Source organism: Pavona decussata, unplaced genomic scaffold, assembly GCF_977016875.1.
Source record: "Pavona decussata unplaced genomic scaffold, jaPavDecu1.1 SCAFFOLD_37, whole genome shotgun sequence".
In the NCBI taxonomy this organism is placed as follows: domain Eukaryota; kingdom Metazoa; phylum Cnidaria; class Anthozoa; order Scleractinia; family Agariciidae; genus Pavona; species Pavona decussata.
The window spans coordinates 1,824,783-1,850,616 of NW_028145459.1; the positions used below are offsets into that span (position 1 = coordinate 1,824,783).

At 38.2% G+C, this 25,834-nt stretch overlaps 4 protein-coding genes across 4 annotated transcripts; 2 read left to right on the forward strand and 2 right to left on the reverse strand.

The window, feature by feature from the left end:
• Positions 1-132: 132 nt before the first annotated feature.
• On the reverse strand, positions 133-3,962 carry LOC146483958 (general transcription factor 3C polypeptide 5-like). Its single transcript, XM_085105289.1, has 5 exons — positions 3,567-3,962; positions 3,084-3,299; positions 2,410-2,733; positions 1,649-1,958; positions 133-525 (listed from the first exon to the last, which is right to left on the reverse strand). The coding sequence occupies exons 1-5, from the start codon at positions 3,941-3,943 to the stop codon at positions 259-261; spliced, it is 1,494 nt and encodes a 497-aa protein (XP_084961415.1). The 5' UTR covers positions 3,944-3,962; the 3' UTR covers positions 133-258.
• Positions 3,963-4,246: 284 nt separating this feature from the next.
• Positions 4,247-9,249, forward strand: LOC146483959 (queuine tRNA-ribosyltransferase catalytic subunit 1-like). Its single transcript, XM_085105300.1, has 8 exons — positions 4,247-4,474; positions 4,877-4,945; positions 5,349-5,538; positions 6,051-6,194; positions 6,790-6,928; positions 7,313-7,388; positions 8,169-8,363; positions 9,004-9,249. The coding sequence occupies exons 1-8, from the start codon at positions 4,247-4,249 to the stop codon at positions 9,244-9,246; spliced, it is 1,284 nt and encodes a 427-aa protein (XP_084961426.1). The 3' UTR covers positions 9,247-9,249.
• Positions 9,159-16,488, reverse strand: LOC146483960 (splicing factor C9orf78 homolog). Its single transcript, XM_085105302.1, has 3 exons — positions 16,007-16,488; positions 12,343-12,611; positions 9,159-10,799 (listed from the first exon to the last, which is right to left on the reverse strand). Exons 1-3 carry the CDS (start codon positions 16,420-16,422, stop codon positions 10,552-10,554), a joined length of 933 nt encoding a protein of 310 aa, XP_084961428.1. The 5' UTR covers positions 16,423-16,488; the 3' UTR covers positions 9,159-10,551.
• Positions 16,489-16,550: 62 nt separating this feature from the next.
• On the forward strand, positions 16,551-17,794 carry LOC146483961 (UPF0690 protein C1orf52 homolog). Its single transcript, XM_085105308.1, has 2 exons — positions 16,551-17,058; positions 17,506-17,794. Exons 1-2 carry the CDS (start codon positions 16,575-16,577, stop codon positions 17,646-17,648), a joined length of 627 nt encoding a protein of 208 aa, XP_084961434.1. The 5' UTR covers positions 16,551-16,574; the 3' UTR covers positions 17,649-17,794.
• The last annotated feature ends 8,040 nt before the right edge of the window (positions 17,795-25,834 follow it).

Sequence of the window (25,834 nt, forward strand, 5' to 3'; positions counted from 1 at the left end):
TTGCCGTAAACGTGATTTCGAATCTCTCAAGTAAATGTTCTTTTTATTCTTTTCTTTCTTTTTTTTCAAGGGGAAAGGACCTCGGTATTTCTCCGCAAGCAACTAAATTAAATAAAAGTTTACGACGGGGTGTAACCTTTTGGACACTGTGTAGTATCCTTTGCTTTCACATGTTGCTAATGAAACTGCGACCAAAACTCATATTCTACAAACGGATACAACAGCCAATCTTTCGGGTTAGGGTAAGCTTGTTAACACTTAATCATCCTCTGTAAAGTCATCAAATATATCATACGCTTCAATGTCGTCGTCTTGTTCCAACATTTCCAAGTACTTTTGAACCTCTTCATGACCGTCCCACTGATCCCCTGCGACTGATAACTGGGGCAACGGCTGCTCCACCCCCTCCCCTGACTGTTGTTTTAGTCTCTCTGCTAAATCTAAGGTCCGTTGATAAATGATTTCTCTGATCTTGTCATTTGTTCCTGGTAAACACCACCCATCTCGCTCATGACACTCATCCTCCTAGCCGAAAGAGAACAAGATAAAGCTCTAAACTGCTTTGTATCTAGGATATACTAGAAAGGCAGGACAAAAAGCTATTCTATAAGATCAAAAATAATGCTTGCCGCCCACTGTATAATCTCATCCCTGAAGAGAAGATGAGCTCACCTGCTCTGAGAGACTAAGATAAAGAAGCTGTGTTTTACCTATTATCAATGCCGTGCGGTTTAAGAGTAGTTTTATTAATATATTAGAGCCGTTTTCTATTGAGTATTGAAAGTAATTCGCGTTTGCTTTGGTTTTGTTTTACTACGTCCTTTGATTGGTCGGCAAAACTCGCGCCATTTTTAACCAATGAGAAGGAAAACCAAACCCAATCGTGCACACGTTTTCCCGCGCTTGGCGCCGGTTACATGTATTTGTAGCGAAATCTGATTGGTTCATTGCGCTCTTTGCGTCTGTTGTGATTGGCCAGAGCAATTTCTTTGGTTTTGGGTTTACGACACTCAAATAACAACCGCTCTAATCTTTAAGTATAAGCTTGAAGTATAATTCATTCTTTCTGTTTCTATTTAGTATTACGCTTGATTATGCTTGCTTTTACCATTACTGTGTTCTTATATTTTACTCTGTTGCTTTCAATATGTACTTTATTGAATGAATAAAGATACTTTATTTACTTATTATTTATTCATAAACACGTCATAGAAGGCTGTTCAGAACACACTCAGTCACCACACTAAGTGACACACCGCATAAACACGGTCTCCCCCCCCCCCCCCCCGCTTCCCGCAATATTGCGTTCATATAACTTTTCTTTAACTTTACAAAAAATCAACATTGAAGGCGTGAGAGACAAAGAAGGATGGCCATTTCAACATTTGTGACAGAACGTATATCATCCGGTCTAGGAAGGAGTGCGGCATTTCTTGCTACTTCATGCTGGACACCCTGTGATGGAGTAACATCCTGTCAAGAGGGGTGGTGATCTTTCTTGTCACTTCATGCTGGGTATTCTGTGCAGTACTCCGTTGTGTTCACGCTAAACAGCCCGGCCACAACAGAGTCCCTTAACGGAAACATAGCACCGTTTAAACTGAAATCCTAGCCTTGTCGCTACACTAAAATCACTAGCTGAACATACCTGTCCGTCATTAATGCTGACAAGTCTCTGAATCTCTGGATCATGCAGATCACACAGCTGGTAAAACAACTGTTTCTGTGTTGGCATTTTATTTGGAGTAAACACGTACGGCAAATCTTGTTCTTGGCTCTGTTTATTGTCTGGCTTTTCATCACTGCCAATTACAACAGCTTCCTTTACCAGCATGCCTTGGGAAGAGGTTTTCTTGACTAAGTTGGGGAGAGTGTAAATGCTTGTGTCTTTTTTGGCTTTGATTGGAAGGTCCTTACTTTCCCTTCGAGTGCCAACTCGACAGTCCAACATCTGATATCTGTTACAAATAAATACCTTCAGTTGTTAATTTAGACTATTGAGTGTCTTTTTCCACTCTCCAAGGAGAATGGTTGTTGTCTATCGAGATGTAAAAAGGTAACTTTTGTTCCTCTTTCTCCACTGTGAAACCTACATTAGGGTGTCTGGAGTTAACGAAATGATTAAAAATGGTCATTTTGAAATAAACAGAAAAAGTTGTCTAAAGATGAACATGTAACACTGATAAAATGAAACTTCAGGGACTTTTAGTGCACTATGATGGGATATTAAGTCCACAAGGCAACAGAGTTGTAACAGCGCTACCAAACTGTCTATTATAACAAAAGGATTTATTTACAAGCTTTTTTTCCAGGGTGTTCAACATGGAATTTTTATTTTACCAAACTGTGAGTCAGCCAAAACCTGAGATGATTTCAATAGGACATGTTTTGAGACAACCTGAAACTTACATTTTTGCACTGGGATCTTTCCGAGGATCATAGCCAATCCTTGTCCAAAGTGTTCTCCAAGGACCATTAAGCCAGTAATATGAAACGCTTGCTAGCAACTGCTTTAGTCTCTCTACTGAAGTATGAACATGAGACTGCAGTGCGCTCCGTGACCAAATTGGCCTGTTAATAAAAAGTTTTTGTACCACCTCCACTAGACCATCTTTGACTCTGTTTGCTATTTCTGTTGCTTTGGGGTTTGGTACAGAAGGGACTTCAGGCATCCTAAAATGGGCGCCTACTGCATTAGCAAGGCGTCTATGTCTTGTTCTAATGCCATCTAGTCTGAAAAGCAAAAAGAAAAACCTGCCTGTCAAAAAATGATTGTCATGGAAACAAGAAATTCTATGAACATTGACATGCCACAGCAAATTGTTCCCAGATAAATTTTAGAAAAAGTTGCAAGGTTTAGGATACAGTTGCCAATAATTGAGATTCTGTCCTAGCCTGTTACTGCCCTGTGCTAAACCCTAATCCCTTTCCTTTGTACTCATCTTGAGTCCGTTGTTGTTGTTGTTATTGTTGTTTTGTATATTTTGTTACTTTCTGTGGTGATTCAATAAGTGAATGAATAAAATAAATAAAAGGTTAGCTGGTTTTTGCCTTAATATCTATTGTAAAGAGGCTGTTTGCACCTGTCTCCATCCAGATCACCTCCCTTGTCTGTACTTCCTTTTCCTGTCTGCGGATCAGGGCGGTAGTTGTAATTTGTTGGACAGTCAAACCGTGCAAACACGGGAGGAGGCAAATGAAGAGGAATATCTTGATTTAGCGCATCAGCATCCTTCACTTCTGCCAAGAAGTCTGGCATGTCAGGAACAAGATATTGAAAATCTGCCATCACTTCAAATCTGAAAGAGACATGTAAACATCAACTGCAGTATTTGAAAAATAAATGCCTTTTTGTCTAAACTTATAAATACAGACCCAATCAGTCTGTGTATAACTTATCATCAGTTGGAAAAGTTTAGTTTTGATGAGACTGGAACTCATGCATGTATTCTAATCAAAATAAATGACTTGTTTAAAAAACGTTGTAATAAAAATGGATTTAAATAGTTTAAATGAAAAAAGTTTAGAAACTGCTTGCCTTGCCTAGCTATCTTACATAAACTTACTTGTATGTGTTCCCTACTATCCCCAATATTTCCTGTTCATATTTCACTTCTGGTGGTTCGTCACTCCCTTCTCGCCTTTTCTTCTTTCGTTGCTTTACTCGAAGAAGCAAGTTCGCTGTGGGGTATCGATCAGCGCACACTGCATGGCAGTATGGGTCCCCCGGCCGAAAAGAAAGTTCCAATCTCCTTGCTGGACTAGAGAAGGTTCTTGCGACAGTGTCTTCGCCTCCTAGTGTTTCAAGCATGCGTGTCTCATCCTTGATATAACCAGGGTATTCAATGCCAACGAGTCTAACTTGATTAAATGTTATTTGGCCATTATTTGAAGAGGAAACACTTCTGTTTTCTTCCAAATTTTCGTCCATGTCTTCCGCCATTTTGTTTTCAACCGTGGAGCTGTTAACCGCTGGCCACAATGAACGCAAAAACATATTTAGGGAGGAACGGACGGGGACGATAATAGCTTATGTAAGTTTCTCCAAACGATATCATATTTACGAAGGAATGATTTTCTGATATGTAAAAGTTAGTTTCATAAAATGTGAAATTGTTCTAGAAAGGAAAATTTTAAAACCAAAAGAAAGTTAGGCAAAGCAAAATCTTTCTCTCCCTCCCATCCCCAATTTGCAAAACAATTGCTTTAGAGCCGTCGGTTTCTTAGGTTAGCGGTAATATTCAATATGGCGGACGAACAAGAGAGTTGTGCTTTGAGTTACAAAATTTTAGCGGAGTGCTCATCAAGCAAGGCTCGAACTGCTATACTAACATTACCACATTATGAAGTAGAAACTCCTGTATTTATGCCGGTTGGGACTCAGGGAACGATGAAGGGACTTACCTCAAAACAGCTCACTGAATTGGACTGTCAGATTATTCTTGGTAACACTTACCATCTTGGAATGAGACCGGTAAGTTAATTTAACGTGGTACTGAATAAAAACAAAGTAACAGAAGCAATGCAAAAATTAACAACCCCTTCCCCATCAAAAGTGGTCTGACATTTGTTTAAAAGAAAAACTTCAGATAATATATAGACGAGGGAGAGGCCAGGGAGGGGCTTAGTAGTTTGGAAGGGGGAAGGGTGGGGAAGAGTTGGCAGATAGGTATGGAGGCAGAGAGTTGGCAGTTTGGGAGGGAGGGAGGGGTTGGTAGTTTGGGAGAGAGGGAGGGGGTTGGCAGTTTGGGAGGGTGGAGGGGAGTTGGCAGATTGGTATAGAGGGAGGGGGTTAGTAGTTTGGGAGAGAGCACAGTGAGAAGATTCAGTAGAAATCTGAACGTGTCGTAATTGGCATGAATGTATTATTTATTAGGGAACAGAGATTTTAGAGAAAGCTGGAGGACTCCACGGCTTCATGAACTGGAAAAGAGCTCTTTTAACTGTAAGTGTTAATCATTCAACTAAGTCATGCAATAGAATAATTGGTAAATTATGAAAAAGTCTTGTTCATCGAGGAGGCTTTGCAATGTCTGGACTGCCTGCCTCTAAGTTTTCGTTCAAAGTATGATCTGTTTCTAAGTGCAAAGTTCAAGGAGGTTTCTTATGACAGCTATTTGTTTAGTTCAAATTAGTTTTTAATTAGGATACTTAATAAAGTCTTGCAATATAATATTTTTCAAGATTTTATTTCAAAAGAACAATAAAAGGAGTATTAGATTTCATGGTATAAAATCAAGGCAAAAAATAAATTAATATACTTTTTTAGCTACTCAGGATATGACACTACATTAATAAACCAGTGTGGCATTCTGATATTTGCTTTAAAATTAATTTTTAACATCCAGGATAGTGGTGGGTTTCAGATGGTGTCTTTATTGAAATTAGCTGAAATTACAGAGGAAGGTGTTAAGTTCCAGTCACCGCATGATGGCCAAGAAATGTTACTTACACCAGAGAAGTCAACAGAGATCCAGAATTCCATTGGAGCTGATATCATTATGCAACTGGATGATGTGGTCAGCAGTACTACAACAGGTAACATGCACTTCAATATATAAGAACAAAATTGAGAATGATGTATTATTCAGTAAGTGACATAGGCATACTCAAAAAAAAAATCTGAGTGCTCCCGTATCCGGAGTCGAACCTAAAATTTTAGACTTTCCGATTACTAGTTTGGATGCTCTACCACTGAGCTACACATGTACAGGAGACTTGTGGGAGCTAAGGCTATTAAACTAGGTTCATGGGACAAACATCCTGCATATTGCTAGGATACTGCTAGAACAAAATATTATTATACATTTACATGTTTAATTTAATTGCACACCTACAGTCAGCAAAGCAAATAATTAACATTACTGTTAGTTCTATCCCAGCTCTGTGAGTATCAAATGTAGCAATGTCAGAACTCCCAAAGATTTTGAAATAATTTATGACCCAACAAGTTCCAAAAAATGCACCTGCTTCAATGGTTAGTACAACCTGTTTAACGCAGATCATTAACAATTTATGTTGTTTAATTATTTGTTTTACATAATTGATAGGCCCAAGAGTTGAAGAGGCCATGAATCGCTCAATCCGATGGCTCGACAGGTGCATAGCTGCACACAAACGACCAACTGAACAGAATTTGTTTGCAATCATTCAAGGAGGATTAGACGCAGAGCTCAGGAAGGCTTGTGTGAAAGGTAAAGCACCTTTTGGTGGTTTGTTTTTCTCAATTAGCTTGACTGATTTATGACAATAAGCTAAATTATGCAGTCCAATTGGCTGTCAGCCAAGCAGTTCAATATTATTGTCTGGCCTGCTCACTTTTGATCTGGGTACGTGCTTGCATTCATATTCATGATGATAAGCCTTTCAAATGGTCTTTTCTTTGGTAGCAAAATAGCACCAGCTTAAAAAAAAACAAAACAACACAAAACAAAAAAATTAAAAAAACAAAAGAACCAGCCTCAAAATTAATAATAATAATTATAATAATAATATTAAAAATTTATATAGCGCGTCTTTCCACAAAATGATCAAGTGCACTGTACATCATAGGAAATAAGACTAATCCTAAAAGACATAAATTTACAATGGTTTCAAGAAAACAAGTTCAACAAAATGGTTTAACAAAACAAGTTAAAATTAATGTATTACTGGTAAAGCTAGGAGTCTCCTAAAATCAACTGCATGGGAGGTTGTGGCAAAGCTAACTCTGTCCAACCACATCTTTTTCTCGTCTTTTTGTGTTGTTGAGTCAAATCAAAGTTTTATGATTTCAATGACTAAATCTAGAAATGGTGCAGCGCCACACCCCCGGCATTGCTATTGGTGGTCTCAGTGGGGGAGAAGAAAAGTCATTGTTCTGGAAGATCGTCACCCTCTGCACAGATCTGTTACCAAAGAATAAACCACGGTATCTGATGGGAGTGGGGTAAGAAACAAACATGCAAGTTCTAATACAACGATGCAGTATAATAGAGCATATTTTAATAAAATCTGTTGAATGTGTTGTTCAAGAAAATATCCAACCCTCACCCCCCACCTCCTCCAACCCACCACCCACCCATAGAAAATCGACTAGCCAGCATAGCTGCTGATAATTTGTCTGTGCACTCCTGATACAGATTGGAGTTGGGATTGTATTGGACATTGATGGAATGTATGGATCTTGGGACGTGTATCTGGCATCCCTAACTTGGCAAAGGAGAGAAAACCTGAGATTGAGATCATCAAACCCACTCTCTAATCTTTGATTGTTAATAGTTATTTATGATCATGGATAACTTCAGTTGTTAATTAAATGTCAATTGTTTAGCTATGCTGTCGATCTTGTGGTGTGCTGTGCATTAGGAGTTGACATGTTTGACTGTGTTTATCCCACAAGAACAGCAGTAAGTACATTGTACATTCTCAAAATATGCTTTTGTCTTGAGATTTGAAAAAAAGAGACGTTTTTAAAAGTCTGTCCACAGTGTATATTTTGGGTACCACACCTCATCAAACTCCCTGGAGGTCTGTGAATGGGCTACAAATATTTGTAATGATTTTAGAAAACATTTCGCAAAGAAAATGAAGCTCCCTTCCAAACAACAACAACAAATTCCTGTTTCTTTACAGTACTTCTATCCCTGCACCTTTAACAGCAATGTTAACAAGTTTTTCACCAGACCATGGGACTGGTAGTTTTTCGAATATGTGTGTACATCTACAGTCGACTCCCAATAACTCAAACCTTCAAGGGAAATTGGAAAAAGTTCGAGTTATCGGGAGTTTGAGTTATCAACGGTGAAATTATATATGGATGACCTGAAGGGAAAGGAAAATTGGTTCAAGTTAGTGCAAAGTTAAAGTTAGCAAGGGTTTGTTTGAGTTATCAAGAGTTGACGTTATAATTTTACATGCATAATTTTAAGAAAATCTTGCAAACCCAGAGACTTTCCAGGATCTGATGCAGCACTTGCAGATTGTGCAGTTCAAGAAAATCCATACTACCCCCTCCCTCAGGAAATTCCAGTTTAGCTTCATACTTTACTTCTCAATTGTTGACATTTAAGAACCCCCTCCCCCTAGGAATTTCTGATGACCTTCCATGAGGTGGGTAGATGGATTTTTTTCTGGAACTTCACGTTTATGTGAAATGCATCAGGTGAGCTGTACAAAATGTTTTGCAGAGATTTGGTACAGCCTTGGTTCCATGGGGACAGCTTCACTTAAAGCATAAGCAGTATACCACAGATCTTGAACCCATTGATGGAGACTGTGAATGTTGGACATGCAAGTATCATACCAGAGCATACATCAATAGTCTACTGGGCAGAGAAGAGGTGGCTTGTCACTTGTTAACAATTCATAATATTTATTATCAGGTAAGTATGGTCTGTGCAACTCTTTAAAAAAAAGGGCATACAATAATTTCTTGCTATAAATACCTTGAAAGTGTAATATTACCAGTAATCATCCTTTAATGGTAGTTCAGTTAAATATCCTTGAATAATCACACCTAATGGAGCAAGTAAAATTATTCAAAGAAATACAACAAGCTAGTTTCTAGCAAAGAAAAACCTCTCTTGAAGTTTCAGATGGAGATTTTTGCCAGTACAGCTGTAGATCGATGTCTCTTAGCAACAGCCCAGTTTAACTGCCTCTTGGTGTCTTGGTCAAGCTCAGTTGGTACATGTAGGAGAATTGGGGGGGGGGGGGGGGTGTAGAGTTTTGACTCCTTCTCAGATCACCTTAATAAAAGAAGCAAACCAGAACAGAACCAAATGGAGTTCAGCATGCAGCCCCTGCAACTGGTTAAAATTAATGGTACTTCAATGTCTGAGATTACTAAAAGAAAAATGCTAACATGCCAAGAGTTGGGAATGGTTCAAAATTTCTGCAGCTAGTTTGTATGCTATTTCCAAATGTGGGCGCATTGCAAAGATTGCTCTCTAGTGGACAGCAAAAGTCTGTAAACACATCATATTGGAAATGTTATAACCATTTAATCTTTTTGATTTTTAGATGGAGCTAATGCGAAACATAAGGGAAAGTATCAAGAAGGACAAGTTTCCTGAATTTGTTCAAGGCTTTATGAACAGAATGTTTCCAGATAAAAAATATCCAGACTGGGCACAGAAAGCTCTCTCATCTGTTAATATAATTTTGGACACAGAACATTCTGATGGTAAACAACAGACTTTATTTAAATTAAGTGATGAAGAAAACAAACCTAATGGTGAATGTGATTCTTCAGTAGTAAAATAAATTTAAAAAATACAGGAATCAACAAATAAAAGTCCTTCAAACAATACAGTTTTTTTCATCAACTCATCATGGGGATAAAAAGATGGTGAAAAGTGAGTAGTGTGCATTAGTGTCTATGAACAAGGGTAACACCATTCGGATGTCATAAAAATAAAACTGGACATCCTGAGTTTAACCTCGGTGAGTGGTTTTAAAGCAAGGTGCTAATGGACCAAGCATTCAAACTTCACAATCAAACAACTTTAGAATAAGCATGGCTAAAATCTCAGCTGGCCAGAGGCAAGCTATATTGGAAGCACAACCAAGGAGTTGATCTTGGAGTTACCATGAAATACCTCCAGCAGTCGCAACAGGACTTGATCCTATGACCTCAGGATTTCAAGTCACGCGCTCTAACCACTCAGCTATGCGGCATCTAGATTTTTCTCATTCTCAAATCAAATTGTACAATGCACGTTTTAAGGACGGTGTCTACTAATACCGAAGCATTTTTGTTCGGTTATGACTATGCAGGAAAAGCAGATCTTAGCAAGGCCTATTGGAATCCAAAAAGAAAATTGGGGGTAACCACGCGTTTTTCAGAGATAATTAAGCAACAATATCTCTAAAAAGTGCCAAAATATAAAGCAATGTATGGGATTTTTTCCTAAATTGCAGCTTAATTTTCTCTGAAAAATGCATGGTTACCCCCAATTTTCTTTTGAGATACCAAAGGCATTTGGTAAGTTCTGCTTTCTCCGTATAGTTTTAAACCGCGCAAAAATATTCCTGTATTAGTAGGCACCACCTATAGGAAACCTGAGTATTTCGTGATGCGCAGAACGTATGCGCAGTAACAATAGTAGGCACCGTCCTTAATGCCCAGTATCAACATGCATATTCCCCTTACTCTTTTCAATATATTTTGTATAGTACTAGTTGAGAGAATTTGTTTAAACATCAAGACATTATTTTGATCATTGGTGATCATTTTCCTTATTCTCATGATCTTCAAGTTTGATCAAGCAATTCAAACTGTAAAGAGACATTACATGCTGATCACTATTGGGGAATAACAACACAAAGTACAAAGTGAATATGTATTGGTTACTAAATCACTTCTTTGCTTTACACTGGAAACAGGATAATATTTATTGCCGAAAAAAGAGAAAACAAAGTTGAATGTAGAAAATTAAAACAACAGTTGGAATAAGAAGATTCTAAAGGCCATTTTTCTATTAAATCTTCCTGCTACCACACTGTATATACATAAATTTGGACTATACTCAATCCCAAACTCCAAACACATAACAGCACAAGCAGTGTTTACTGATATCTCCAAGAGTCCCTAGCACGCTTTCTAAATTTCTCATAAAAGAAGTCATCAGTTGCCTTTTCCACTTTGTCACCAGTACGTTTCTTGTTTGGTAAGGGTTCCGCTTCACTCTGCACTGTTCTAGCGTCATTTCCTTTCACTGTTGGTTTCTTGATTGCTTGCTCTTGTTCTTTGGCCTTGTCTTTTGCTGCTGCAGCTTTCTTGCTTTCAGCATCAATGTTCTTTTGCTCATCAAAAACTGAAATACAAACTTTAGATTACTTTTCTTTCCAATAAGTAAAAAGTCACTGGATGAAACACTTCATTGAAGAACTTGGGCATAACCGAGCTACAGTGCTTTTTAGACAATTTTTTCTTGTTTTTGCCCAGATTTGCCAAATTTTTTCATGGCCTTCCATTCCTTCTGGAAATGTTGCTTTGATGTTTTATCTGCCACTTTGTGCTTCATTATGTGGTTAAAATGAAAATCTTGCTCACAATGGCATAATTTACTGTAAACAAACCTGATAATGTGAAAAGATCTCAGGGTAATATTTTTTTTTGAGGGCCACATGCAAAGAAGTTTAGCAAAACTGAGCAAAAAAACAATCTTTAAAAAGCAGTTTAGGTCAATTATGCCCCGAGCCCTGCTTCAAACAATAATTATCTAACATATTTCAAAATTGCCATACTGGAAATGGAGATCCTGGGACTTACCCTAACTGAAGTTATGGGATACAGCTTGAGGAATACCAGGCATGGTTAAAGCACTGCAAGCTTTGCACTTTCTATGACAATGCCACTCAACTAATTTTAATGGTAGTTTCAAAGACAAGTTCCAGGAAATCAACTAACTATAAGTTTACTAATCCATTCTTGGTTTTTTTGGGGACTATTAATTTGTCCAATTCTTCAAAATTCAAAGGAAGCAATGACCTACAAGCCAGAGAAAGGTGGCAATAAATTCTGGAGAGCCAGTGGTCAAGATAGAAGTCTACTGCATGGTTTAGAGTTATTTGACCTTCCATCAGAATTTCTAGACAAGTAAAGATAAACAATAAAAAGGAACAACGTTTCGGGGTCGTCATGACGCCATTATCAAGTTCGAAGTGATAGAAATAGTTGAAGTCAATGTCAGAAATAGTTCACCAAAAAAATTAACATAATGTCTGAATATATAATGTCACGTAAATAGTTTAGCTTGAATTGAGTCCGATTGGATATTGAGAGATGGTGTTAACTCTCTAATTAGCAACATTTCGTAAACTAAGCAATCGAACTTATTCATGCACTTCTTAAGGACAGAAAAATTTCTGTCAAGGTCTTTACGAAATGTTGCTAATTAGAGAGTTAACACCATCTCTCAATATCCAATCGGACTCAATTCAAGCTAAACTATTTACGTGACATTATATATTCAGACATTATGTTAATTTTTTTGGTGAACTATTTCTGACATTGACTTCAACTATTTCTATCACTTCGAACTTGATAATGGCATCATGACGACCCCGAAACGTTGTTCCTTTTTATCGTTTATCTTTACTTGTCTATGTATAACCAAACCTTTACTTATAAGGATCAGAATTTCTGTAAAATAAATGAATATCAATACACACCCCACAGAAGGTCACTGGTAACTAAAAGGGGAAGGGGGACAAGTCTAAAGGCAGGTGCTAAACTAAACTGGAATTTCCAAAGGGTTAGGAGCAAATGGCTCAAACCAAAAACCACTCCAAGGGAAGGGGTTGGTGGTGGTTAAGACAATTTCTGGTACAATACATAATATTTAGCAAACTCACATCTACTGTGCAGCATGAAATTGACAGCCATATTAGTAGGCACCATTTCAGTTGGGCCTCTTGATTTCTTATTCCTTTGTTCTTCTATAATTCTCTGTTTAGCTTCCTCGGTTGCCTCAATATTCCTTATTTTTGCATCAATGCCAAGGTCCACCTCAGGGATTCCTGATAACATCTGATTCGATAACATTTCCTCTGAAGCCATGATCTTTGACTTTACATTGATGTTTTCAGGAACCTGGTACAGTAAATCCTCTTTTGACTTTGGTCTGCAAAGAAGTTTTAAATAAATCAGTAATTTAAATTTCCATAGTATTGATCTTTATTCTCTCAAACCCTGACATTTTGCAACAATATAAAATTTATGGAAAATTTAATATACAGTGTATATATATTTTTTGCTTAGCAGGATGTGTCCTCCCAAACCTTTATTTTTTTATCAGATAGACCCCAAAATTACCCTCACATCTGCCATCTTGGATTTTTTACGCAAGCCAATATGGGAATATTTGTATATTCACACTTTACAAAGCAGATTCTGTGCATTTATAACAAATTATAGTTTAAAGTAAATTATGAATCCAACTAGTCATTGGAAAGTCATAGGTTCAATTCCAGTTGGGAGAACTCAGATTTTTCTTTTTCTGAGTACGCTTGTGTCACTGACAGAAAAAATACATCTACAAATGACAGTTTAAGAAAAAAATATGAAATTAAACACCACTTGAACTCTTAAAATTTCATTTTTTGTCAAAAAACAAACTTTTATTTACAATTCATCAAATATTTACAGAGTAAAAGCGATACAATTACAATTTAGCATTTGTTAAATAATGTTCGAATCATAAACAAAAAGATGATAGAATTTAAAAAAAGAAGATAATAATCTGTAATTATTACTGATTTCAAGGGTATGCCGACCTAGTAATCTTGTTGCACAGGTTTGCGAAATGAATCAATGAGTATAATGGGACAAATCAGTTATAAATATAACAGAACATGTTATACACATAAGTATAACTACTTGAACTGCTATAATAATTTAAATCCCAATATACGATGAGATGTAATTTCTCTACACAGCAGGGGTCTACTGACTTACAAAGGTTATTTATTTATTTATTACATTGTAAAGCACCATGAGACAGAATATGAGCGCTATAGAAATAAGGCTATTATTATTATTACCCTGCTGGTAGAGGTTCCTTGGTCCCCATGCACTGGTGGGCAATAAAGTAACCTCTGCAAACTTTCATCTGATTCTCCATTGTGCATGTGCACGCTAACATCATCATGAATCATGCATACCGTCACTTTGTGAAAAAAAAAACTGATTTTAAATTCAGTGAATACAGAAAGGCAAGGCACGGTTCCACAGGAAACACCCGTCTTCCCTTGAAAGATTCAGAAAATGTTTTCACTGAAAATGCCAACAAAACTTCTCAAGTCAAACGTAACCAAGTTTTCTTACATGTATTGACATGCCATCATATAGGATGACCAAGAAACCTCTGCTCACAGGGTAAATTATAGCCATAGAATTAACAAACCTACAGTACCGTGCAAATGCAAGTTGACAGTCTCGACTCGAAACTCGATCCTCGATCCTCGAAGCTATCGAGAATCGAGTATCGAGGTTCGAGGCTCGAGTTTCGAGTATCGAGACGCTCGAAGAATTTTTCGAGGATCTCGATGGCAGCTTTCGAGGAAACGATTAATTTCTCGAACCTCAAACAATAAGAGAGAACAAAAGCGATTTTCCCATGGCTCTTGCATGTGGTCTTTTTTTTAGTTTGGTCGAAAGTTGAAGTAATTCAAATCAGCGGCAGTGAGTGTTCGATAAATCTGTTTCGGCGTGTTTGTTCCTTCCGCGCTCCTAAAACAAATCCGTTCGTCGTTGTTGCGAAATTAAAACATGCTTAAATTTTTTCATATGCTACACCAATTCTTTTTAATCAAACTTTAAACTCAATGAAGCGAGCTTAAAACTACAAGATTGCGGCTTTTTCGCGGAATGTAACACGATCGCTTCTGAAATATCTTCGCTGCGCAAGATTTTACTTGATTGTATTTGAATCCTTCGAATGAAAACTTCGAAAAAAGCATTTCCTTATGTAAAAATGCACAACATTTACGGTAGATTCGACAAGGAACTGGGGAAACTTCAACGTGGCCGTTCGCTTGCCTTTGAGTGGACTTTGAAAGCCGCCGCGAATGTTTACATCTGCGGCGTAGCGTTACAAATTTGCATAAATATTATCGAGATCATCTCAAAAGGCAATGTCACGTTTTCTTCATTTTCTATTGGTGGTTTTCACCTCACACATCGTCACGCAAGTAAAAAAATTAAATCCTCAACCATTTAATAGATAAAGTCCAGAAATTGATATTTTGGAGAAGAGTGATACGTAAACAACGTGTGAAAGCCACGGGGCTGTGCGATATCTCACTATCGAGTTATTCGAGAAAATGTACCACGGAAAATTACAGAGTTTAGTATGGGACGCCATGTTGGTGGACACCAACATAGCCACCAACATGGCGGCCGGAAACCAGCAAAAACATCTGGAGTTCACTTTGCCTATTTCAAAGCCTTTCTTCTCCCTGCTGAACTTTCACACATTGACATAGACGTTTCTATTACATGTTAGCTGATCAGACCTAAAAAAACACGAGGCAAATCGATGTTTTCATGTACGGGACATGTTTAGAGCAGCTGAATCCTTCTGTCACGCAGTACGCAAAAATCTAAAATTCAAACTGCTCTATTTTCAAAACGAAGAATGCTATCCTGCTGAAAACAAGCAAGCCGATTGAAATTTATATTTTCTTTTATGTGATGAAGATAAAAACCCCAAATTGCGTTTTGTTATGAATTTCAGTTTTTTATGACGTCACATGAAAACCAAGAATCAACTGTTGATTGTAACCGTGTCCTCCTCTGACAGATGACTGGATTACTTGTTTACTAAACCCAGTTTTAACAGTGACGGAAGCGAAACTAAATGATTGCGACTTTTTCGACTGCTGTTTCACAAGCTGAAAATGGAAACACGCGCGATCGCTTTTAGCCTCGCTAACGCTGCACATAATTATGCTTGATTGTCCTTTAATCTTTCAAATCAAAACTTCAAAAACAGCATTTCCTCGATTAAAAACGCACAATACTTTCGGTTGTAATTGGCAAGGAACCGAGAAAACGCTTGAAGAGCTAACTCTTTCCAGCTCGAGCATACACGTGCGCACATCGCTCCAACAAAAACGCAAACACAGTTGGCCGTCTTGCGGAGTTGGTTCCTGTATAAAGGAACTGAACTGTGGCCTTGGATAAGACGTGTGAAAAACTAATCACGCGAGAAGTTCTTTGTTTCCCTGCCTCGAAACTCGATGCACTCGACTCGATACTCGATGCACTCGACTCGAGCCTCGATACTCGAAGCTTTCGAGTTTCGAGGATCGAGGATCGAGTCGCGAAGTTCGAGTTTCGAGGGACTGTCAACTTACATTTGCACGGTACTGTATGAAAACAAGATTTGTTTACCAAACACCTGATCATTAAGGTAAGCTTAATATGTTAGGTCAAAGACGAAAAATAGAAGAAGTAAGCTGGTTGCGCCTGTAATTCAGGTGCAATCAAAAGCTAACCATTAAGCTAACCACTTACTTGCTTTGGACAATTTGATCGGGTTGAAAGCCTTTCCTTTTCGCCATTTCTTCCTCAATGTATTTTAACATGTGCGTGTCCTCATCTCTTCGGTTTGTCTCTGCCGCAAAATTTGCTCCCAGGTTGATAGACTTTTCTTTATCTTCCCCTTCTCTGTCGCGATTTCTATCCTGAATCAAACTGTTTAACTCCACAAGTCCTCCTGTCTTCAATTTAAAAGGGTCGCTTTCCACTTCTTCTTCTGGCGCAAGTTTTTTTCCCAGAGCAAGTGCTGCCGCCGAAACGCCGCCATGTTTCTTCCGAAATCGCTGCAGTTCTTTCCTTTCTTCAAGCGTTTCGCTCGTTGAAATTTGTTCATGCTCATCATCATCCTCTTCTTCTGTTTCCTGGCGTTTTCGGCAATTTCTGCGAGGCATTCTTGGATAAATTTAAGCTTAATTAAAAACTTGTTAAAGACTAATAAAGAAAGAACGACGACGCTGTCATTCCGCCATCGTTTATTGCGAAGTGCGTGGGACTGGGATCTATTTTTTAATGAATCCGCTGATTAAAGTGCAGGCGCACCAAGATGGCGGACGAATCTGCGGACACACATTCGGATCATCACGGTGACAAAGATCCGTTATCTTTCTTCACCGCTGGAGATTCCAGTTCCAGTGATGATTCAGAAAGCGAAGAACAAACTGGAGAAGATAATGAGGATGGTTTCAAATCGAAGGATTCAACGAAAAAGGCAGCATCCCCTAAAACAAAATTACCTTCGCCGACCACTTTGTTCGCAACTGTCGGTAGACCATCGTTTTTGGAAACTAAGGAAGAGAGCTATGTAGACTGGAATTCACTCTCAAAACGCTACGAGCCGAACACATATTCAGCTCCTCCTGTGCAGTTTTCCTCTCCTGTAGAGAGTAGAGACAGCGAGGAATACGAAGATGCAGTGATATCTTCTGCTCCGGTCAAATACGGCAAAGAAATATCAGACATCCAAAAGCATTTAGTCATACACGAAAAGCGATCGGTGACCGCAGCTCTCAACATATTGAACGACAGAGGTGAGATTTTTACTTTCATTTGTATTATGGTAATAAGTCATTCTATGATATATCAAGTTAAAGCCTGGTTAGACGTGTGTGATCAGTGTGAACTGAAAAGTTGACTACCTGCATTCAAAAAGTCTAGCAGGTCACCTACATTTGATTCCTTCAAGGAGGAAAGACAGCCAAAGAAAGCCTGAAAAAGTTTAGGATCTAGTGGAACCAGCTCCCGGTTAAGTTGACATCTCGGCTGGTTTGAGCTCTCACTTTAGCTGAATTACAAAACAACACTTTATTAAAAACAGAGTTACAAGTTTATTTGGTATATAACTACCCGCAAATAGCTAAAGCTAGTCCAGGCGGGTGGGTATGGCAGGGCTTAAATCTTAGCGAAATGTTTCTTTCATTGTTGTCATCCATTCATAGTCATTTCATATATTCACTTTCAATTTTTTGTAATTACAGGGGAGAGTGCGCCAAAGAAACAAAAAACAGAAAATTTCAGGCAGAAGGAGAAAAGAAAACGCGACCAAGGACAGTCCTCACGGGGGAAAAGTTACGTGGAGGAAGAAAAGAGGATTCTGCGTCAAGACTTTTCTGCTGAATAAAACAGACAACTCTACAGAAAACTTGAAAAAGAAATTGGAACCATCCAACCAATCTTGTTTAATGCTAAAAAAGAAAAGCATTCGTGGTTGACTTTGCTGCAATATAGAGTTCTCTAGGCGATGAAGGATAACAAGAATGAATCGATCTTGTAGATAAAACTATTTGAGGGCTGAGAAAATTTAACCGTTTTCTGCTGAATTTTAGGTCGATTTTTCGTTTTGCTTAAAAGTGGCTGAAGTCTCAGTTGTATGTCGCCTTCAATTCAGTCAGCGAAAAATCACTCTATATATTTTTTCATTGATTTACACTTAGTTTTCGAGTAAACGAGGTCAAAATATCGAGTCAACGAAAGAGGAGCAACAAACGAATCGAAACAAGAGACGGTTTGAAGTGAAAAAACACACCGATAAAAGCAAGCTGAACAAAAAATAGTGTATTATTACTAAGTAGTGAATTCAATGTTAAGGACGGTGCCTACTATTGTTACTGCGCATACGTTCTGCGCATCTTGAGATACTCGGGTTTCCTATGGGTGGTGCCAACTAATACAGGAATATTTTTGCGCGGTTTAAAACTATACGGAGAAAGCAGAACTTAGCAAATGCTTTTGGTATCTCGAAAGAAAATTGGGGGTAACCATGCATTTTTCAGAGATAATTGAGCTTCAAGTTAGGAAAAAATCCCATACATTGCTTTATATTTTGGCACTTTTTAGAGATATTGTTGCTTAGTTATCTCTGAAAAATGCATGGTTACCCCAAATTTTCTTTTTGGATTCCAATAACCCTTGCTAAGATCTGCTTTTCCGGCATAGTCATAAACCGCACAAAAATACTTCGGTATTAGTAGGCACCGTCCTTAAAATAAGCAACGTGTGTATGGACTCTATACATTTCCTATTTCAATGCTACGGCAGGAAGTCACGCACCGCATGTTATCATCAAAAATGTTGGACCTGGGAATTTTGTAATTTCTGTACTGAATTAACTGAATGCTTGCTTGTAGAACACTTTTACTAAAAATTTTGGTTTATTGATTCACGTGAACAACAGATATTAGATGCTGCTAAACACGGTTGTCATATTTGCAGGAATTTGGATGCCTTTGGCTTAGACACGTCCAGATTCCGGTTGTTTCGGCAAAGAGAGGATGAATTTAAAAGTTGTATTTTTAAAAATGTACGAATACATCGACATAGGTTGCTTCCATGGATTCGTCGTTCCTTGTTTTACGCAGTAGTTCAAAAAAGATATCCTATTTATATACAATATATTTCTATACGTATAATAATATTAGAAATGGGATAATAATTATAATATTATGCTCTATCCATAGAAAGATTCACAACCTGAGGAGGGAATTCCATGTTAAATTTCACGCGAAAACCCGATTTTTTTTGTTGAATCTTACAGCTGTTTTATAAATAACACAGTATAAAGGTTTCACTCTCTTTAAAACAAAAGAAACTTTTCTCTTCACCGTAACGGAAAAAAATTAACCGTTAGCTGTAAAAAAGCCAAAAGAGAAAGTGAGAAAATAACGTGGACGAAGTGTAGAAAATACGAACGGTGAGTCCGTTGATGCATCGGAGCTCACACTATATATATTATGTGTACATTTTGATTCATTGCAGTGGATATTACTGTTTGCCACTAACAAGATCAGCACCGTCGGCCACTCTCGTGACTATAGCTGAAACTTTACATGAACCTCTGCCTTGAGGGAGTTTTGTATGTATGTATGTATGTATGTATGTATGTATGTATGTATGTATGTATGTATGTTTGTATGTAAAATCTCGAAAAACGGGCAAGATAAAGGAGATGGAAAATTGTCTTTATTTAAAATAGAAGCCATAACAACAATGGATGAGTATTTCACTTGAATAGTTTGTCACCAAAACGCCGCATCTTCTTCACAATTTTCATGTTTTCCTCTGCATTCTATGACTGACCAGTAAGAGTTCGTTTAGGCGAAACTAATGAAAAAACGTCAATGGATAATTCCACACAAGTCATATCCTTAATTAAATCACTAGTCTAGGTAATGAGAGATCACGATTCTCTCTAGGGGGTCTTATACCCCTCTCCTCTCCTGGACCACAATGCCTTGAGAGAAGTTGATCCGCTTTTATGAAGAAATAAGGTTACATCTGTAAATTTTTACTCGACGAGACCGTCAGGGCAATTTCACAAGAATTTCCGGACTGCCGGCGTCTTGTGTTTGAGAAAAGCTCGATAAAAATAGTTCACCAATCGGGTTGCGCCATTTCAAAATATCAATAAACGACCGCAGTTGAATCAAGGGTGGAAAATAATGGGCATCAAAGTATCAAGCATGAAAATCATCTAGTTATCGTCAAGATAACTTACAAATGAACTTAAAATGGCTGATAGATGTGCTGACCTGGTACTGGCCCCAAAGTCGAGCTCAGCCATAAGGCCTGGTTACATGGCATGTTGAAAGATGGCACGTCGAAAGATAGTCGCTATGCATGATTGAAAATGACTGTAAGTGCTTCTTAAGGAACATAGTATATTATCCGCTAAGTACCCTAATAGCTGCATTTTCAGGTAATGTGAACCTCATTATGAAAGCGAGGCTAAGTGCAAAAATTAGTTTTGTTTGCATAGCCTCGCTTCCATAATGAGGTTCAAAGCAACCTGGAAATTCCTTCCTTATTCTTACTAATTTTCGCGATTTTCCCGTTTTCGAAAATATCGCGAAAATTAATACGCGCGAAAAAAAAAAAAAAAGGAAAAGATTGCGCGAAATTTCAACACGCGAAATATAATACCATATAATACAAGAAAACAATAAGAATTTTAAATGTTCTGAGTTAAGTCGGGCCTTGTGGTGGATTGTTCTGAATAGACCCTTATCACTCAGCGGCCATGTTGAGTCTCGGGGGAACAAAAAGCTTTGTTTTCGCACGGCGCAGCTATTAGCCAGACGCGAATTCAGTACGAGGCTTGCCGTGCAAAAGCAAAGCTTTTTATTTTCCTGAGACTCAACATGGCCGCCGAGTGATAAGGTTCTATTAAAACTGTGACTATCTGCTCCTGAAAACATCTTTCTGGTCTCGTTTTCGACTAGCACTCTTTCTCTGACTCAATGTTTGTCAGTCAGCTTGTAATTCGGCCAAAACCTCTTTAATACATTCTCGACCCTATGTCGTTATTGGAGGCAATGAGAAGGCGGAATAGACAAGTCTGAGTGTCTAATGTAAAACAATGTTAACAGGATAATCGCCAAGGGATAACTGAGTCTAGTCGATCAAAACAAGTATTCTTAAGTATAAAGCGAGGTCATTATGCTAAGTGATACTAGGATTATGGGCTAATCCCACAGACCCCAGGGCCGCTCGGCTCAGTGACTACGTCATACACCATGCGCAAAAGGGAAGAGCTCTGGAGTCGAGAATGCTCTTTAATACAGTCATCGAAGTTTCCATTTGTAAGCTCCATGAACCATACCTTTGCATCTCAGAGCTACCAGTATTTCCTTATCATATTCTTTGACGAGTGATCCATTTCAACAATGACTTAATTGGAAGTTCAAAACCATCCTGTACAAAAGGAGATCGTCGGTGCTTTGAGTCAATAACTTCAACATTAATTTAAGACACCACCTCGTAAAAGCTTAAAGCGCGTAACTCTTGAAATTTTCTTGGTAGGTGTCCAACTGTGACATTAGCCAAACGACCATATCGATCATGACTATTATTTCTTTCGTGTCTACAAGGTAAAATCTCTCCAACGATCGGTCTCCAAATTTCTGCTCTCATAGAGGTAAACTTCAAAATCGCGAAATTTAGTACACTTTCTGGCGCTGATCCAGGTTTTTAGGAGAGGGGGTTCGATGAAAGGTGGCGCCCCAGCAGGGGATCCGGGAACCTCCCCCCCTTCCCCCCCCCCCCCCCCCCGTTAAATTTCGAAATTTCAAGTCCTTGGAAACGCGATTTCCGCCATTCTGAGGCAAAGTTATCTCATTTTTTAAAGTTAAAATGCCATTCTTTTTCATAAAAATATAACAAAGCTGGGTAAAAACATGTAAGTCTGCATAATAAAACTATGAAAAAATATACTGCATTTTATCTTATTTCAATTTTGTGTTTCGTCAAAGACGGGATCGACAAGAAGCATTCTTCGGGGATATCTTTCCGCAAAAAGCTGAACTACAGCATCGCAGTCAACGGGCTTTTCGTAGTGAATGTTTATCAGACCCAACAGTCTGTCAGAGCTGACAGTCTTTCCGTTGTCATGGCGGTACGTGATCCTTTGACAAGCTTCAGTCAAAGTACTCGCTCGTTGTCGACTGAAGTGACTGAGGGGGACATATAAACTCAAACAGTCAAAACAGCATGACCTGCTCTGACTGCTCTCAGAACTTTCAGTGGCAACTGACGAGATTCATTTAGAATCGAAACTGCAGTCTTGCCCAAGAAACAACACTAAACACTTGTCAGAAGAAATCGCTGAAGCATCCTAGAGACTCGCATGACAGTTACCGACTGTCTTAGCTTTTAAATCTACCGGATGCGAGCTTACCCACAAAACAATGGAGACCAGTCATGTCAGCTCTAAGAACTATACTTGTCTTTCAATCACGAGGCAACAGAGCTGAAAACAACTACAAGAGGCCAAAGCTCTCGAAAGCGAGAGACAACAATAATCAACTTTGTAAAGACGTGGATCCATTAGACTCTTATATACACTCTGTTTTTTTTTTTTTTATAAGAACGTCTAATTTTGGAGCTGAGGCTGAACGTTCTTATATTTTTTTGCGTTTTGAGGCTGAAAACGTTCTTAAGATGTTCTTAAATTACATGGTATACACTACATGTATTTCAGTAAACTCAATGCGGACGTGACCAGGAAACATATCAAAGTGATTACGACAAACCGAGGTGTGCGTCACCATTGTTTTAATGTTACACAAAACATGCCCTTAAGTATTTTGGTAAATTTACATTTGTTAACGTGATTTTATATACAGATTAGCAAAATGAAAGCTTTCTTAATCGACTCATCCTGAAGAATGTTCTTAATACGTTCTTAAAATTTTGGTTGATCTCAGCTTCGAGGTTCTAATAAAAAAGGTTCTTATAAAACAAAACAAAAAAACAAAAAACAGAGTGTACGCGACAAACGAACACCCTGCAATCTCACTGCAGATAAATAGCATGAGCATGAAATCACGAATTCCACGGATCCTATGTCTTCATAGATGACATATATTTAGCGCTGTCACCTAAAGAGTCTAAAGACGCGCATCTACTATATTAGACTCTCATATAGGTGATAAATGAACATCCTACAATCTCACTGCAGATGAGCATGAAATCACGAGTTACAAAATCCACGGACCCCTTTCAGTTTTTGCCAGATTGTCCAGACATCTAAAAGAGCGACATTAACCGTGAACCAAAAATTTATGGTTTTTTTTGGGAAAAAATGTTTTAGTATTTAGCAGCAGAAAAACCCTACTTTGAACGTCACACACGATACCACTGTCAATACCCTAAAAACCAGTTCTATTTACTCCTCTCTTTTAAACATCATCTTCGTTCCTCCCACTGCTGAAACCAAAATTCTACGACACGGATTTACAGAAAATTCCATCCAGAAAGTTTATCTTATGCCATTTGCAGTCACAAATGAAGTAAAAATAATAATGTTCCAGTATAAAGTTATTCATAACATTCTTCCAACCCGTGCTACACTTTATCGAGACGGCATTTCAGAAAGCCCCATATGTAACTTTGCAACGCAGAAGAACAAACGTTGCACCACCTGCTAATAAATTGTACTCTAACAATCGATTTCTGGATGCTGTTTCAAGACTGGTGGTACCAAAAAACAAATGAAACAATAGCATTATCCACAAGCCATATACTCTACGGCTGGCATGATAGCGCAAAGCATTGGCAAGTCCTAAATTATTGTTTATTAGTAGCCAAATATTGCATTTTTTGCACAAGCCTTCGCGGAGATGTTTTGGATTTTCAAACCTTTCTTTTGTCCATTTCGGGAAAACTTGAAATCCTTAAAGAAATTGCAGTTGCTAAAAAAGCACTCCCGAATTTTCATCGCACATGGAATCTTTTACTTTAATTTTATATGCTGCTGATGTTAATGATTATCTGTAATAAAATTAGCAATGTTATTAATATACCCTAATTTAAGTACTGTTTGTATTGTAATGTATGCATCCTTACTAGTATTAGTAGTGTAGATTGTTTGCGCAAGTATCAATGTAAGTGTAGTTTACGTATTACTACTGTGTGTTGTGTAAAAGTTTGTACCCTGTAAATAAAATTTGCTTTAAATAAAAAAAAAAAAAAAAAATTAGCAGCAGAGGCTTAACTTGGTTATGAACTTTTTGCATTTAAGATTGACTGTATTTATTTCATATTTTTACACGTTTTCGAAGTTAGCTGCATGCTTTAATTTAGGGGATTCGATCGAACCCCTAGTCTCCCTCGCAGTCGTTCTTAGTGTCGTCACGCAACGCTCCTCCCCACTAAGAGCGGTTGCGTAGGAGACTATCGAACCCCCCGAACTCCCCTGGATCCGCCTAGTCTTCTCGGATAAGGACGATAAACCGTAGGCCCCGTCTCACAAACCTTATTTGTAAATAACTCTGTGGGACGTTAAAGAGCCCACTCACTGTTCGCAAAGAGTAGGGGACGTAGTTCCCGGTGTTGTGGTCTGGTCTTTGTGCGTATATTCCGTATATCCCGGGTCCGCAGTAATTGGCCTTAGCTGTTGCAGTATCCCTGTCCATATTGGACAAAGCTAAATAAATAAATTAATTAATTCATACTTGTTTTGCGCTAATTTTTCTTGCAATCGCGAAATTCGATTCCCAAATGTTCACGAAACAAGATGCCTATACTGGCATTTACGCGTGATGCTGTGGCTGACTTATTTATTCCAACTGTATGCTTCACAGATTTATAAAACTATCCTTGCTAATGGAATAGTTTGAGTCACCTTACGCTGTTTCCCTTGTGTTACGCTTCTTAGGGTCTAACCGAAAAGTTTTGAAATTCCATTACGAGAATGTAAGCTTCTCAATGACCTCTTTTCAGTCTGCCATCGTGCTTCTAACTGACTGTCAAACAGAGCACGATTCCTTCGCCAGGAACTCACCAATTTCCACCGTTTTAAATGTCGAGTGTTTCTTAGAAGTTATTCTTTCGATTCATTACTTCAAAATGGTGAAATTTTTGTTTGAAAACGGCACACTTGAGTCCACAACATGTTAACAATATGGCGCCAAATTTAATCCGGTTTTGATAAATAAATCAAACAAGACGCATATGTGCGTGAACTTAGGCTTCTTTCCTGGCATACCCACTGAGCTGTAAATGACAGAAAGTTGACGTGATAAAATCTCAGTTGTCATTTGTCGATTGTTTGACTGCTCAAGCATAGTATAAGCAAGTATATTGAAAGCAATGTATATTCCTGGTCTAAATTGTACCCTCTGTCCGTTTTTTACGCCCGGTCTGTAGTCTGCGTTTTACACTGACCGATTAAGTAGACACTCTAAGTAAGAAATTTTAGAATCTAATAAAGGTTCTGACAGTAAAATCCGAGCTTTCAACCTATGTGTGCATCTATCTGGCCAACAGGATTTAGCAAAGTGGGCAGGGATATCTTGTGTTGGCTTCCTTCCCCCCCCCCCCCCCTCACCCCCCCTCGCAAAAGTTTTTGTTTTTTGAAATAAGGGAATTCTGATTGAAATTGGTGTTTCGTGGAAATTTCTGTATGTCAGTATCTTTCACCCATTAATCGATGAAATTTGTCCTCGCGTCACATGGGCGAAATTTGATCCGTCTCCAGTGCATGCGTTTGTTTAAGCAAGATTACGCAGTTGTCACGTTTTGGCAATTAAAAAAGAGAGAAAAACAGACAGAATGCTTTCCTAAAGGAAAAATTTATCTAGAAAAGTCTTTGTTTACGCCTAAGAAAGAAACGCTTATAATTCTAAATGCGAGACGAGAGACGCGAAAGCGATTTGAAGGAGCTATCAGTCCATTTCGAAGCGAATTTACTGATCAACCCGTGCGTGGCACGTTTTTCAAATTTTCGCAAAAACTGTTCAGAATATAAAGAATCAGTCAATTAGAATAGTATTTCAGTACAAATTCACGATCAAACCTGTAATTTTTCAG